The 16165-nt window shown below is 60.0% G+C and overlaps 2 protein-coding genes across 2 annotated transcripts; both read right to left on the bottom strand.

Moving 5' to 3' along the window:
- Positions 1-3106: 3106 nt before the first annotated feature.
- Positions 3107-3613, bottom strand: RNF224 (ring finger protein 224). Its single transcript, XM_017834652.1, has one exon. It carries the CDS (start codon positions 3611-3613, stop codon positions 3107-3109), a length of 507 nt encoding a protein of 168 aa, XP_017690141.1.
- A 4479-nt stretch (positions 3614-8092) lies between these two features.
- On the bottom strand, positions 8093-10486 carry CYSRT1 (cysteine rich tail 1). The gene is made up of 2 exons (XM_017834646.1): positions 10352-10486; positions 8093-9772 (listed from the first exon to the last, which is right to left on the bottom strand). The coding sequence occupies exon 2, from the start codon at positions 9736-9738 to the stop codon at positions 9340-9342; it is 399 nt and encodes a 132-aa protein (XP_017690135.1). The 5' UTR covers positions 9739-9772; positions 10352-10486; the 3' UTR covers positions 8093-9339.
- Positions 10487-16165: the final 5679 nt, after the last annotated feature.

Genomic DNA, 16165 nt, shown 5'->3' with positions numbered 1-16165 from the left:
AGCTGAAGAGGAGAGGTGTCACTTCCCAGTGCCACTGTCCCTGGCAGAGCTCAGCAGGGATGGGGAGACCAGGAGACATGGCTGGCAGCAGCTTATTCCACTTACAGTCTGGAGTAGGGGCCTGTAGCAGGGCCACAGCCCCCACTCACACCCTCACACCCCCTGTCCCGTTCGGACCCTGGTGGTCGCAGACCTGGAGGAATCCCTGTCACCTCTGCCCCATGGCCAAGGGGCTGGAAGGGCAGCAGGGTAGGGCACAGCTGCACCCCAGGCCAGGACCAGGATGTTCCCAGATCTGGGGCAGAAGCAGCAGGCAGATGGTTTATTAATAGCTTCCCGAGGAGCTTTGGTTTGTTTATCTATCCTGCAGCAAACTCAGTTTGCTGCATTAATCCCCATCTGGAAATAATTCAGAGGAATCCTCCTGCCCAGCCCAGTCCTGGAGCAAGGGCACCAACCCACTGCCACGTGGAGCTGCAGGCCCAGCTCATCCCACCTGCAGCTATGGACTGTATGGAGACCTGAATTTTTAGGGAGCCCCGTCCCAAAACATTCTTACTCCCCAGGGACTGCATTGCCCACTGCCTACATCCACCTGGAATCAGATGAGAAGTGTAAAAATCATTGAAAAAATAACCCAAACCACTATTAAAATCAAAATCATTTCCAGCTTTTGTGCTCAGAGAGTCCAGGAGGCCGAAAACCCATCTCAGCTCCTCTGCCAGCCCCTTGCTGTCACCCTGATGGCACATGGCAGGGGAGATGTCCCTGCCAGAGCCATGTCCAGACATCATCCTTTGCTTCTGCCTGGTCTCACTCCTGTTCTCCATACGTTGGCTGCACCCCACTGCAATAGCAGGTTGGGGTCCTGTGCCCCAGCAGTGCCACCACTGTCCCTTCACATATGCTGCCAGTGCTTGGCAGAGCATGGGTTTGTCCCTGTCCCTTCTCTGGAACAGCGGGACTCAGCACCTGCAAAAAGAGCCCAGATCCCTGTTCCCAGCCAGGGCAGCATTCACTGGTATCCTGCTCCCCCTCCATGATGCCTCTTCCTGAGGTTTCGGGCTCCAAATGGAACAGCACAGCCTGGTCCTGGGGCCAGCACCAGGACAGGCTACCTGGAGCACCTGCTCTGCAAGGACAGTTTGGGTGGCCTGTGCTGATGGAGGAGCCCTCCAGGGCACAGGGCTCAATTCTGGCCCTGCTCTGCCCAAAGTGCCAAACCAGGGTGCCCAGCCAGGGTGCCAAAACCATTCCCAGAGTGAAATGATGGAGAGGACGATCAACTCCTTCAGTGACCAGCCACTGGCTGGGAGCAGGGGAACATGTACAGAGGCACATGGAAAGGGTCAAGCCCCACAGAGTGGTTCTGGTGCTGGGGGGATGAAGGGGAGCAGGAGTGGGAGTGCAGAGGCAAGAACAGGGGGCGTGGGACAGAAGTCGTGGGCTTGGTCACCCATCACTGCTGGAAAGTTGCGACCCAAGGTGCTGGGCTGAGCACAGAGCCCTGCTGGCACCTTTGTACAGAGCAGTGCCTGGGGTAGGGGTGGGCCCTTCCCACCACCCACCATTGTGTATTTGGGGCAAAATGAAGATAGAGGAGAAGGTGCATTAAGACTCAGTGATGGCTCTTATCCATTTCTTGTGTGTCCCCATGTAATTAAAGGTCCAAGGCAGGACTCCCATGGAGTCTCTGAACCACACCACACACACTTCTGTCTCCCCTGGAGCTCCCCAGGCTGAGCTCTGCTGGGAACATCTCAGCTGTGAATTTTTTATGGCAGGTGACACCAAGTGGCAGAGTTGTGCATGGTGCTGTGCACAGTGCGGGTGCCCTGAACGGTGTGGGTGTCATTCACAGCTGGGTGCTGTGCACAGGGTGGGTGCTGTGCACAGGGTGGGTGCTGTGCATGGGATAACTGATGGACTCCTCCAGCTGTAGCCCTGGCACCCAGTGCAGGGAACAGCCAAGCACCAGGACTGCCCAGGGGGCATGGAGATCCCTGCCATCCCCAGGGAGGCACAGGCAGGGGTCCTCTGCTGAGCCCCCAGGGGCAGTCAGTGGATCCCCGTGCTGAGGTATTTATTTCAAGAGCTCATAAACGACATGGAAAACAGATGCAGAAAGTGGGCTCTGAGGAAGGATCACAAGAGCTGCCCAAGCAACACCAAGCCCTGCCCAAGAGCTGTTTTAGTGTCACCCTGGTGCTCCCTGTTTGGCCTCTGTTAACCCAGATCAGCTGCCTGGACTCCTGTCCTTGCACCCTGGTGTGGGATCAGGCAGGTGAGGCAGGGAAAGCCATGCAGGCAGCAAGGCACAGCTGGAAAAAGAGTGGGGTTTGTATGTGCCTGTTTGTGGGGAGAGGGTCAGGCAGGAAAAGCCAAATCTGGCCACAGAGCATGAGGCCAAGCAGGAGCTCCTGTGAGCTCAGCTCTACTCCTACACCAGAGCAAAGTAGCTGAAGTAATGTGTTGCGGCTTCCTAACAACTGTGTCATCCTCAATTTCAACCTTTCAGCTACCGTAATGCCAAAATTTCTTATGCAAATTGCCAGCAGAGCAAACACTTACAGGACAGCAATCCGGCAGAGCAGGGCACTTGGCCCCACACCCGCCACAGGCAGGGTTTGCCCCGGCCTAACCCCAGGCTTACTGACAAATATGACCAAGACATGCAGCCCAGCAGGGCCAACAGAGTGTCTTTAATAGGTGTGGAGCTTTCAGGGTGCTGGACGTGCTCCCCACAGCATCCCTGTGCCAGGCTCCATGTGCCTGCCTGGGGGATGCCCAGCGCTGCTGTCCCTGCTGCAGAGCCACGTGCACGGAGAAATGGAGCACGAGCCAGTCCTCGCTCAGGGACCAGGGAATGTCCATGACTGGACCAGATTTCTGAGTTGTCAGGTGGTCAGGATAAGGGGGTGGAAGCATCCTCGTCCCCCCTGATGCACTCCAAATCCTGACAGGACGGGCTGAAGGGAGCCAGCACAGCCCCACTGCTATGTCCACACGGGGGTCTGAGGCATGGCGTAGGGTGCCCAGAAATGGTCCCAGGCTGCACCCCGGGAGCTCAGCTGCCCACGCACCGCTGGCAGCCCCCTCCTGGGGCTCAGCTGTCGAAGGCTGCGGTCACCCCGCAGCACAGGCACAGCCGGCAGCAGCCGCGGCGGGGGAACAGCGCCGGAGGCACCGCGTCTTGGCACAGCCCCGCCGGCTGCTGGGTCACCGCCTTCTCCTTGCACGAGCCCTTGGTGGGCGAGTCGGGCTGGGACCTGCTGGCCGCGCGGGGATGCTCTTTGTCAGCCTTGACGGCGAGGAAGGTGGCCAGGTCGAGGTCGAGCATGGTGACCCCGCCGCGCGGCGTGGGCGTGTTTTGGCGGCACTGCGGGCAGGGGATCCAGCGCTGCTCGTTGGTGACGGCGTCGAGGCGCTTCAGGCAGGCCTGGCAGAAGGTGTGGCCGCAGTAGAGCCGCCGCGGCAGCCGCGCACACAGGTCGTAGGAGGAGTAGCAGATGATGCACTCGACTCGCTGGCTGCCCCGGCTCGGCGTGCGCGAGTGCGTCCCGACACACGGCCCCGCGTCCTCTGCCCGGGGGCTGCCGCCGGCCTCGGACATGCTGGGCGAGGGAGGTGGGGTTTAGAGGAGTCACCAGACCCGTCCGTGGCTGGGGAGGGGGTCAAGGGGTGGGATATAACCTCTGCGTGCACCCGCCTTGTGGGAGAGATGGGGGGGTTCCCAGGGAGGCACCACACTCCCTGCCTAACATCCCTGCCTGCTGCCTGCCTGTCCCATGGCCAGCCCTGCCTGGAAGAGCAGGACCCTGTCACTGCAGTGGGTTGTCCTTGCATCCATGGAAGAAGGGTTTTCCCACCCTCAGTGGGAGATCTGCCAGCCCACGGGGAATATGGTCTAGCCAGACCCCAGCAGCCTGCCTGGACCCTGGGTCCAGAGGAGACATGGAGGGAGCAGGAGCGGGGTGGCTGAGTGGGTCGGTCGGAGGGCAACACTCAGGGGACCAGGCAGTGCCACAGCCCTGCTCCTCCTCATCCCTGAGCTGTGCCAGGCCACCACAGCATGGCTGTCAGCAACAGGAGATGGGCATGCAGGCTGGTGGGGAGGAGCTGAGGGCTCCAGCTCATCTCAGCATCCAGGTGGGGTCTGGTACTACCAGCATATTAATGAACTTCTCCCAGAGGCCTCCAAGACCCTGTTCCCTCTCCTTGGGCAACCTCAACCATTTTGGTGCACATGTCCTCCCCTTCTCCCAGTTTCCCCATCCCTACCTGTATTGAGATGCTTCCCCAGGGCCTCAGAGTTGGTTGCAGAAGGGCTGTGCTGTCCCCGGGGGCTGTGACAGTCCCGTGGGGAGCATCAGGGGGCTGAGCTGCAGGAGCTCCCCAGCCACGTCCCCGTGGCTGCTGGTGGCCGGTAGTGGGAAGGGGCTCACCTTTCAGGGACAGGCGCTATCGGATCTGCTGCCAGGAAGCCAAGCCTGGGAGATTGGGTTACAAACACTGGATAACAAAGACCTCTGAAACGTAAGCCCCAGGAGTGGGCGTTAACTGTCCATCTGTGCTTCACTAGCAGCGGAACCATCCCTGTGAGGCCAAGGAGCTCTGGGCTTCACCGTGGGCAGAGGGCTTGGGCGTCGGCTGGATTTGGGCAGCAGCAACGGAGCCTTCCACATCCTGGGCCACCCTTCCTGGCCAGGAACAGATGTTGGCAGATGTTGGCCAGTAGAGACATCCCATCGCACTCCAGCCCACACGTGCCCAGGTGATGAGGACTGTGGGGACATCAGTGACCGGGCTGGGAGGGCATGGCGAGGCTCCAGGCTGGCAGGGGTGGCAGGGCTGGGGCTGGCACAGGGACACTGAGGCTCCAGCCTACTCTGAGCTGGCAGTGCCCACACGTGGGGTGGTGCTCCTCCTCCGGTCCCTGGGGGTGACATGTCCATGACCTGCCTCTGCTGTCCCAGCTGGAGCTGCAGGGTCTGGCGCTGGGGGTGAGTTACTGATGGTCATCACCAGGCTGGGGGGAGCCCAGCACCCCCCTGGGACACCTGCATGACCCAGGGGAGGCAGCAGCACCAGGGAGGTGGCAGACTGTCCCCACAACTGCCAGCCCCCCTGCCCAGGGGTCCAGCGGCTCCAGCCTCAGCACAGAGGGTGCTCCAGATTGGAAATAGAGAGGGTGGTAGTGAGGCAGATCCTAGGCACAGGATCCTGGAGGAGAAAAGCCTATCCTGGAGGCAGAGCAGGACTGCCAGGACACCTGACAGCATTCCTGCATGGGAGCAGGAGAGGGCAGCAGCTCCCACTGCAGGCACAAACAGGCAGCGGTGCAGGCAGGGAGACAGGCAGCCCTCTCCCGTGCTGCCTCCTCACCAAACATCTCAGCAGCCCTCGGGCCACATTTCCAGCACTCCCTGGAGAAAGAATTGGGGGTTTTGGAAACTGAGAGCCCCACAGGATCGCTGGGCTCTGCAGAAAGACTGTCCCCAGTGCCTGGGAGCGAGGCACCAGCACCGGCAGCACAGCACCTTTTGGGGCACATGTCCTGATCCTGATCCATCCTCTGTCACAGGCTTCCCCAGGCAGTGCACATGGTGTGCATGTGCCACGGATCCCCAGGAATGAGGGTGGCATCCCATAGCAAGACTTTGCCCTCCCCTTGCCAGGCTGGTGGCAGGCACAGGACAGTAGGGCCAGCTTGGGACAGGGCTGTGTCAGGGACCTCAGTTTTGGCCAAACCCACGGGCCGAGGTGGGGGCAAGAGCCATCTGCCCTGGGCGGGTCAGGAACCATCTGTGTGGGATTGCCACTGTGCCCTGGCATCTCAGGGTACCCCCCTGCCTGCCTGCAGGGGTTGGCAGCCCCTTGGTGCTAACAGCCAGGACAGAGCTGGCTCCCAATGGGCACAGCGTGCTGCCTCCATGGCCATGGGGGGGGACATGCTGGGTACGTCCAGGCATGTCCCAAAGCTGGCAGGCAGTCCCTGACCCACCTGAAGCACACTGAGGGGGTGGCTCACCTGCTGCAGGGACAGGGATGGCACAGGCCTGTGTCAGTCCCTTAGGCCACAGGAAGCCCTGCCCAAAAAAGGGTGAGAGGGGTGGGTTTGGCTCAGTGCACAAGTGGGAATACCCCTGGCACTGCTCAGAGGTAGTGACCCCTCTGGCTGCCTCTCTCTCTCTCACACACACACACATACACATCTTGCCTGCCCTCCTGCCCCTCTCCAGCCTCTGCCTGTCCCCTGCCCATCAGCCCTCCTGTCCCCTCCCCGGTGCCAGCAGAGCTGTGTCCCACCGAGGGGCTGTGCCCAGCTGCCCTTGGCCACTCCTGCCCATTGCTGCACCCCACAGGGAGCCCTTGGTGACATGGGCTGTGCATCTGCCATGCTGGCACTGAGGGCACCATGAGCCCTGCCAAAGCACCTGGATCCAGGCACAGGCAATCATGGAATCGTTAAGGTTGGAAAAGACCTTTAAGATCATTGAATCCAACCATCAACCCTACACCACCACCATGTTAACCATTGAACCATGTCCCCATGTACCACATCCACACATTTTTTTAACATTTCCAGGGATGGTGACTCCACCATTTCCCTGGGCAGCCTGTTCCAATGCTTTACAACTCCTTCCATGATTTATTTTTTTCCTAATATCCAATCTAAACTTCCCCCGGCAAAACTTGAGGTTATTTTTGCTCACTCTTGTCACTTGTTACCCGAGAGAAGGGACTAACCCCCACCCCAGTACAACCTCTTTTCAGGGAGCTGTAGGGAGCGATAAGGTCTCCTCTCGGGGAAGGCAGATCTGCGATCAGCAGCGACACCCATGGGTGGGAAAGGTCTTTTCCTGTTCACAGACCTCAACCCCGAGCGCTGCAGGGACCTTCGGCACCGCGGGGTGGGGAGCGGCACCCTGAGGGAGAGCAAAGGTGAGATCCAGGTGAGCCAGAGCCCTGCACCACCACCCACGCTCCAGAGGCAGAAGGTGGCGATCACCCAGCACAACCCTCCGCACCCCTGAGCACCTTTCAAAGAAAAAACGCACCCAGGGAACACCCCTGGGACTCTGCACGCAGCTGCCCGGGTCACCCAGAGCCCTGCCGAGGTCTGGGGCAGCAGCCCTTCCCCTGCTCACCCCCCCGGCTTTCCTGCTGCCTCCGGTTTAATCATTGCCCGGCTGTCTGGCAGGCTCTGCCCGGCCTCTCCCGGCGTGTTTGCCATCGCCCCGGGGTTAGGCAGAGCGAAGGGCAGCGATGACACACGGCAGATGCTGCACCCTGCCAGTGCCCTGCCCGGGCCCTCACCCCTCTGCCCCCCTGCCCAGAGCAGCCCCTCAGCCCCGGGGCTCTGCCCAAGGAGCCCAGCACCCCTCGGGGACAGTTTTCGCTCCCCAGACCGTGCGTGTTGAGCACGTCAGAGCCCCGGGACCCTGGGCAGCCTCTGCGGGCTCAGCCGAGCCACGGCGGTGACGTGGCCCCTGCCCAGCCACGCCCGGGTGGGCTCCAGAGCCGGGCAGGGCTGGCGGCGGGGACACGAAAGCAAACAAGGGGTGGATCTGCCCGTCCCCGAGCCAGCACTGCCGCGCTCTGGGCAGGGTGAACAAGAGAGCTCCTTGTGCAGGGCTGGCACTGCGGGGCCGTGTCCCTGCCAGCCTCCACCTGCGAACCACAACCCCCCCGGCCACACGCCGGAGTGGGACCTGGGCCAAGCAGGGCTCCCAGGACAAACTGGCAGGGCCAAACCTCTGCCAAGCCACTGCCACCCCAGCCCAGCATATCCCACGGCGGTGGGATTTCAGGGTTAGTGGGCTTCCAGGCAGTGGTGTGCTCCTGCTTGTGCTGGGCTACCAGTGCTGGTGGGATCCCAGTGCTAGTGGGATCTCAGTGGAGTTGGACTCCAAGTAGTGGTGAGTTCCAAGCAGTGGGGGGGCTCCCAGTGTTAATGGACTCCCATGGGGTCACAGCCAGCCAGAGCAGTGCCCCAAAGCCCACCTAGCTGCCCCAGCCAGGAATTTACCCCTTCCCCAGTCCCTCCCAGACTCCTGCACTCTTGTCAGGGGAGGAGATGACTGTAACTTTATTTGCAGCACCCTGAAGTCATCTGCTAACACAGGCACCCTTCCCAAGCCCCTGCTCCCGCAGACCAGGCAGTTCTGCAGCAGCTGCGGTGCTTGTGCTGCTGCTGCCTGGCAGCGCCACTCCCCCTGGGATGCCAACACCACGGAGGGATTCCAGCACCACGGAGGGACGTCAGCACCATGGCGGGACGTCAGCACAATGGCAGGCTTGTTCCAGGTCGATGGTGCCAGACCCAGATGACTCCCAGCCTGGAGCCGCCCCAGGATGTTGTGAAGAGCCAGATGGTTTCTCGCTCGCCTTTCACCGTGTCCAGGGAGCTGCAGAAGGCAAAAGCTGGGGATCTGCACCACCAGCACCACCAGTGCCACCCTGCTGCTGGATCTGGGCTAGCCCTCTGCACTGGAGCCAGTCCCAGTGCTCTGGGATGGAGATGGTGTGGGCGGTTGTGTCCAGTGCCCTTAAGCCTGGCAGGAGGAACCGAATGGGGCTGGGGGTTTCCCAGCACTGGGATGTTAGTGCTCACATCCATGCTGTGCTACCCGGTGCTGCCCTGGGGCATGGCCTGGCACTCTGCCATGCTTTGGCTGCCTGTCCTTCCTGCCTCCTTCCCTCTGTCCCGGGGTAGTGTGACGAGGAGGAGCAGGACCCAGCTGGAGCTGGAGCTGGAGCTTGGCACAGGGCGCTGTAGCATCCCCATGATTCTGGGTGTTCGGGGAATGACTCAGTTCTGGGGAGGTGGGTCCCCATAGCAGCTGGAGGCATGTCCATGGCTTCTTTCCACTGCTCCAAGGTAGTCATGATGTCCTCTGCCATGCACACAGGACTGCCATTACCCAAACCTATCCATTGGCATGCAGGCAGTGCCTGCACCTTCCCAGACGTGGAGATTTCCCAGCCTGGGGAGACTGGCAGGGGCAGCATACAGGATTACAGGCTCAAAGTTCTGCCCCGTCCCCAGTGCAGGCACTTCTTGGTGGCGTCTGCCCTGGCACACATCATCCCCAGGGCTCCTGGGCCCCACACTGGGCTCTCAGGACCTGCCAGGTGCCCATCACCAGATTATCTGGCTGAAGAGCTCACAGGTGAAAAGCAATGTCAGAGTCCAACCAGTGCCAGGTCCCAGCTGCCAGCTGTGCCAGGTGCCAGGGGCAGCTCCCTGGGGTGCCCAGGCCAGCAGCCTTGTCCCCGTGGGATCACCAGGCCTCATCCCATGGTTGGCATCACCCACGGGTGCAGGGAAGGCCCTTAGGAGATGACACAGCAGCACTTTGGGCAGCAGGGGCACCACCTGCAGCAACCACATCGCCTGCCAGCCCCCTGCTCCTGAGCCCTGGGGGGCTTGTCCAGGGTGACAGTGTAGAAGGAGGCAGACGATTCACCATTGGGCATCCTCAGGCTGGCATAGGGGTTGTAGGGACGGGACCAGGACTTATCTGTGGAGATGGTTGGGCTGTTCCAGCCATTAGCAGAGTCTGCCTTCTCCTCCATGCCATAGGCGGGCACTGCTGCGGGGTTGGCAATGATGGTGGGCTCATCCTTCAGGTAACGAGTGATAAAGCTTTGCTGGAACTGCTCCCGTGGAATGTTGACACTGGCATAGGGGTTCTCCAGGCTGATGCCTCGATTCATCTCCCTGTTCCTCATCAGCACATGCAGCCTGTCTGGCACTGCCCAGCTCCTGCGAGGCAGAGACTCTGTTAACCCAGGGTGTGGGGCGTCACTGCTGGGGTTGTTCTCACATCACGCAGAAGGGACCCCTAGCAGACCTCAATGGTTGGGGTGCAGACGCTGCTCCCCCCTCCTCCCCAGCCCCAGAGGACCCCGACATGCAGCACTTGGGCCAAGTGGCCCTGTTGGAAAAGCTGAGAGAGGAGGCAGGAGAGGGTGGAGCAGGGGGCCAAGGGGGTGAGCAGGGTGCTGGGGGGCAGAAGGGGGTGCTGGGTGGGAGACAGTGTGCAGGTAGGGCAGTGGGGTGGGGTACGAAATTGGGACGGGGGGGCGGAGACAGGTCTCAGAGGTGGAGCGAGGAGAGAGGAGAAAGGGGGTGCAGGAGGGTGGAGAGACAGAGACCGAAGAAAGAGGGGACAGGACAGGGGGAGTAGAGAGTGGAGCTGGGGACGCGACAGGCGGGGGGAGATGGGGAACTGGGGCGGGACGGGGGCAGGGGAAGAAGGGGGGCAGGCAGGGGAAGGGGGAACAGGCAGGGAGCAGGCAGGACACAGGCAGGGTGAGGGCAGCGCTCGGCCCCGGCACTCACCGACCGCGCGGCTCCGGTCGCTGCGGGGCCGCTCTGCCCCGGCTGCGCTTCCTCCTGCACGGACCGCCCCGAGCGGCGCCGCCCCGACCGACAGACAGACAGACAGAGCGGCCCCGAGCGACCGTCACCCAACACCCAGCGCCGAGCGACCGACACCCACCCACAGGCATCCCCCGCCCCAGCACCCACCCACCAGCCCGGCCCACACCGAAACTACACACTGGGCAAGGGCCACAAGGATCTGGGCACCAGTACCAGGCACTGGACACTGGGTACTGGACAGGGACATTGGTCAGGGGGCACTGGGCACTGGATAATGGGAGTTGGACACTGGACAGAGGCACTGGGCACCAGACAAGACCACCAGTACTGAGCGTTGTGCACCAAGCACCAGCACTAGTCACTGGTACCGGGCACTGGGCACTAGCACCAGGCAGTGAATACCAGCACCAGCATAGAAGTGGTTTGGGGCACTTGCACCAGCACCATGCAGTGTACAATGAACACCACACAGCAGGCAGTGCCATCATGCACTGTCACCAATGCCAGGACTGGGCACTGACATCAGTACAGGCACCAGGACCATCCCCTGGCACCAGCACTGTGTGCCATGTGCTGGGCACTGAGCTCCAGCACTGGCACCAGATTGGTGCTGGGCAGCAGGCAGGGATGGGAGGGAGGTACTGCACATCAGGGGTCTGTAGGAACCAGCAAACCCCAAACACCAGGCACTGGGCAGAGGGCACTGAGCACCATGCACACACAGGTCCTGAGCAGTGGGCAGGGGACACCAGGCACCTGCACCTACTGTGCCCTCTGAAGCCCCCAGACTCCCTGTCAGGCTCTGCTTGTCCCCATGGGCATCCAGGCCCCTGCAGCCCAGTGGTCCCACACACCCTTCCTGGCTGTGTCTGACCTCTCCAGCCCTGAGCTCCCTAATGCCAGGTCTCCACTGGGGTCCTCATCCCTCCAGTGGATCTTGGCTGTGGTGTGACCATGTGCCCACCAACACAGCCTTTTCCAGGACTGGTTTTGGGGATCACCCTGTGCCTGCCCCCAGGGCGCCATTGCAAGGTGACACACAGGGAGCTGGATGGAGGGAGGGACACAGCTGGTGCTGGGGCAAAGAGGGGGATGTTGGCACATGTACCAGTTCCTGGGACCAGAAGTGCTGCATGAGAAAAGATGCAAAGTTTCAGCACCCTCCACCCTGCTCCACCCTGTCCCTGCCATGTGACACTTCTGTCTGACTCTGCACTGTCACTCTTCCCACCACCACACCCCCCAAAATGGCTTGTGCAGAGCCCCAACATCTTCCCACAGGCCATTCTATGCAGAACCCTGTCCTTTCCAGGAGCATCAGAGATGCCAGGACAGCATCCTCCTGGACAGCCTGGGGATGGGTGCTGGGCAGAGGATGCCCCAAATTGCAGCTGAATCCTCCTGGGACTGAATTATGCTTCCCACAGCACTTTGCAAAGGGAAAATCATCATCACAGCACACAGCTCTTGGGTTTGAAAGCTGCAGAACTTCTGCACAGACACCTCAGGGCTTCTCTGCCCCCAGAGGGTCCCCTGGAGGAGATCCACCAGCAGCCCCTATCCCTTTGCTGGATCTCACTGCTGTCTCCAGAGAAAAACTCGTCTGTTTGGCTAAGCAGGCGTAGAAAAAGAGATATCCTCCACCCAGGCGTCCTGCCGTAACCCCAGCCCGCCCTGCCTGTCCGTGCCCGGCGTGTCCCTGCTCGCTCGGGGGATGTCGCTGTGGCGCTCTCCAGCAGCACATTTCCTGTCCTCTCAGTGCTCAGGACTTGCTCATTCTGGCTTTCATCCCCAGATTTCCGTGCGCAGCTCTGTTCCTAAGCGGCTCTTCTTGCAGGGAGCTACAAGGCTGCACATCAGGCACAGCTCAGGTCTGGGGGGGACCCTGAGACCCTGCAACCCGGTGTCCTCAGCGCCCTCCCTCTCCCAAAGCGGTTCCAAAGAGAAGCTCACCGCGTTAGAACCTCGGAGCGGTTTTGGGTGGGGACATCCCACACGCGCTGCCCGGGGCTGCAGACCCCACACAGCCCCTCGGAGCAGAGTGTCAGCTGTAATCTGAAGTGCCTGCCTCCCGGTGATGTGTCTCTCGGCATCCAGCCGTGGTAGCTCCCATCTCACAGACACCTCCTGGATACTCTCATTCCTCACAGGCTCCAGCTCCAGCTCTGCAGCGGCTGGGCTGGCTCAGTCTTGTCTTGGGAAAGCCCTTCCAGTCTCTGCTGCTGCTCTCCTGGTCTGGATTTGGCCATCTTCTCATTTCAAGCCTCAATTTCCTGATGGAAAACGTGTTCCTGTGCCAACAGTGTCTTTAATAGCTCCTTTCCTCTTGACCGTGGGCGCAGTGGCGCCATTCCTGGAATGCTCCTGACAGCCCCGCTGGTGGGGATGGGTTAACCCCAGACCTCTGGCAAGGAAAGGGAACAGGAGTGGCTGCATCATCTGTGGACCCTATAAGGTCCCTGCCAGGTCAAAGTGGCTGCCATGGCACCTGGAGAAGGGACCCTGGTCACTTGGGTCATTGGCACCAGTCATTTAGGTGCTGCTGTCAGACAGGGGACACATCCAGCCCAGCCTCTCTCATGTGTGGGGCAGGAGGCCCCACTGGGGTTCCTCCTCCACAAATGAGTGTGGGTTTGTCTGTAACAGGAGCTGGAGAGAGGAGGTGGTTGTGGCCAGCAAACACACTCAGGGAGGTTGAGATGCTGGGACTGGATGTCCTGGCTTTTCTGCCAATGCCCCAAGAGCTGTGTCCATCACCATCCCTTGCATTTGTAGAGCATTGGAGCATCAGGCAGACCTGAATCCATACAACTCTGGGCTCCAGGGCTCTCGAGATCACCTCATTGTCCCCTGGGTGGACAGGATGGACAGTCCTGCAGGCGGGAGGTGGCTCAGAGCTCACGTCCCCACCGGTGGGGGATGATGTGCCTCAGCCCCCTCTCCAGGAGTGCTCCAGTCCCCCAAGTTGAGGTAAATAAGTCCTTTAAATATAATGTTATTCCCCAGGAGGGCGATTTAGTGGTGAAAGCCAAAACCTGTCCTTTTCAGCACTGAAAAGCATCATTCCTTGCTCCCTGTCTCTCCATACTGAGAGAGCCATGTAGAGAAGATCAGGCACAGCAGAGTTGTTCGGTGTCTGTCCAGTGCTGGTGATGGGGCAGATCTGCAGCAGTGCAGCCCCAGCAGAGCAGAGTTATCACCAGACAGGAGCAGCAACCCCTAATCTGGAAGCCTGAAGTTCAAACATTTCATTTATTGGCAAGAAATTCTCCACATTGATCTCCAAGAATGACATCCAGCAGTCTCATGTGGCTCCTTGGAGGGTTTGGAGATGATGGAGGATCCTCAGGTCAGAAAAGTTGTTGCACTGAGGCTCAGGCTGCTGGTTTGGAGTTGTCCCACATGGGATTCACCAAGCTGGGAGCTGGCAGGTGCTTCAGAGTTGTGTTCTCCTTGAGTAAATGGAGGAGCTGAACTATTATGAGGCTCTTTGTTGCCTAAAATCAGCCTGATTTCCTGCAATAGTTTGTGGGGGGAAAGGAATCTACAGAGAAAAAAACAACCAAAAGCTCAATGCCCACCCCGGAGATATGATGGAGAGAGATGTTCTCAGAGATGCTGCTTCCAGAGGAATGTGCTTGGGCTCCATGCAGCCCAGGTGGCAATCCTGGTGATTTGAGGAGGAGCCTGGGAAAACCAGGAGAAAGAGGAAAAAAGTCAACCTTTGTTTTCCTTTTTTTTTTTTTTCTGACTGGCCCATGAGCTCACTTGAAGCCCAAAATTGAAGGGGCAGCCCTGTGGAGGGGGCCAGGACCTGGATTCCCAGTGTGGGCTGCAGGTACTCAGGGGCAGAAGCATCCCCAACCATGGGATGTGCAGCCAGGAGGAAAGGCTGCCTCAGCAATTCCTCAATAGCCATCCATTAAAGTCACAGATCCTTCAGCTGTGCCACAGCAGGGGACCCACAGCCCCCAACACTGTGTGACCCAGCACAAGCTGTTGGGAGTTTTTCCAGGATACCAGTAACTGCAGGGATCCCATGAGATGTCTCAGCTCACTGGTGTTTCACACACAGCAAAAGCGACATTTCTTTGTCAAAAAAAAACCCCTCAAAACCAAACAAACCAGAAAGTGCATTCTGCTCCCGGACATTCTTCTGCTGGGGACAGGTATGTGTGGCATCCCGGCGGTGGAGCTTCCCCAGTCCCAGCTCCTCCCAGGGCTCTCGCAGTCACCAGGAATAAAAAACTCACGGACAGGTTGCGTTTGGTAAATATTTCCCAGGGGCTCGTGGGAGCTGCAGTGCCGTGGCGCCGGCACATGAGGGTGGTGATGCTCTTTCCAGCCCGTCAGTAACGGGGGATGATGCAGGATGACGCTTCCTGGAGGGAAAGGATTTGCAGCCAGCTGGGGGGCAGCTCGGTGAGCCCTCCACGCAGATGGAGGCTGCTCAGCAAACCCTGGGGGGCTGAAGACTTCGCTGAAGCTCAGGAGATCCCGGGGGTGGCCGGTGTGTGGAAAGGACGCGGGGGTGGGTTGGGACAGTGCAGTGATGGGAAGGCAAACCCCAAATTTGGGCTGTGTGAAACATATGTAGGATGATCACCTCTGGGACACCACAAGTCTCTCTCAGTGGAAAGCAGCTGTGAGAGGTTTTCTTCAAGGCATTTGTTTTAATTCTTGACTGCCTCTTCATTAAGGAGCAGAGCAAGGCCAAGGAGTATAGAAGGAAGGACCATGGGGTGGCCCAGGGGGCAGGAGACATCAGTGAGGTGAGCATCCCTAAGGGGAATCTCAAGGATGGGTGTCACCAGCACAAGGGCTCAGCTGGACACCCAGCAAGTGGGGAGAAGGCTCTGGGGGCTGTGGGCACGAGGCTGCCATGGAGGGGACCCTACTGGTGCACGTCTGAGGAGTGATGTAGGGAGCAGAGAGCAGCACTCAGGGACAGATCTGCCAGGGGCTGAAGGCTCATGGAAGCTTCAGGCATTGGTGCTCTGTGCCCCTCAGCAGCACAGCCCCTCACCAGCACCCCAGGGTGGGAAACCCCAGCACAGAATTCAGCTAGTGTCCCCAGGCCGGTGCTCAGCATCCCACGCTCAGAGTCCCTACCCTGCTGTCTCCATGTCTGCCCATGGCATGCAATGAGTTTTCATAGCTTGGTTCCCTCTCAGGGAAAGCCATGTGTCCCAAAGGAGGGCAGCAGCTTTTAAAGCCAAAATGGAGTCTGGAAGCGACCTGCCAAAGCTGCTCATAGGAGGGATTGCCTGCAGGACCAGGATGTGCCCCGTCACTTGTGTCAGCACATGGGAGCACACACGGGGGCCCTGGAGCCTGCACCCATCCTGCAGCAGGCCTGATCCTGCTCTTAATACCAACTCCTGGGGTTCAGCTCAGTATTGAGGGGCAGCACAGGCTTCTCTGCAAAACCCTCCCGAGGCTCTGTTGTTCACCCTGCGGACAGAGCACATCCCTGAAAGGGCTGCCAGCAACCCAGATCCAACAGGATCCGCTGCCCACTCCATCCTGCTCATGCTGTGCTCTCCCGATGTGACATCTCAGCCACCCTGCAGGCTCTGAGTGGGGACAGGGACACCAGGAGCACCGTGAGGACACGGGGTGTGCTGTGCAGGGGCACACGTGCACATGTGGCACGTATGGGTGTTGGGCACCCACCGCCTGCCTGGTGCCCGCAGGGGGTGAGGACGGTGCAGAGGCACCTTCACAGCACTCGGTGTGTCGAGGTTGCTCCGAGCACAGTGTCAGGCACCC

This window comes from Lepidothrix coronata, unplaced genomic scaffold (assembly GCF_001604755.1).
Source record: "Lepidothrix coronata isolate B3197 unplaced genomic scaffold, Lepidothrix_coronata-1.0 Scaffold237, whole genome shotgun sequence".
NCBI classification, from domain to species: domain Eukaryota; kingdom Metazoa; phylum Chordata; class Aves; order Passeriformes; family Pipridae; genus Lepidothrix; species Lepidothrix coronata.
The sequence above is the reverse complement of the archived record's forward strand: the minus strand, read 5'-3'. Positions and strand labels throughout refer to the sequence as shown.

Bases quoted from the DNA above. Each gene is read 5' to 3' on its own strand.
- RNF224 (XM_017834652.1), bottom strand. From the start codon at position 3,613: ATGTCCGAGGCCGGCGGCAGCCCCCGGGCAGAGGACGCGGGGCCGTGT.
- CYSRT1 (XM_017834646.1), bottom strand. From the start codon at position 9,738: ATGAGGAACAGGGAGATGAATCGAGGCATCAGCCTGGAGAACCCCTAT.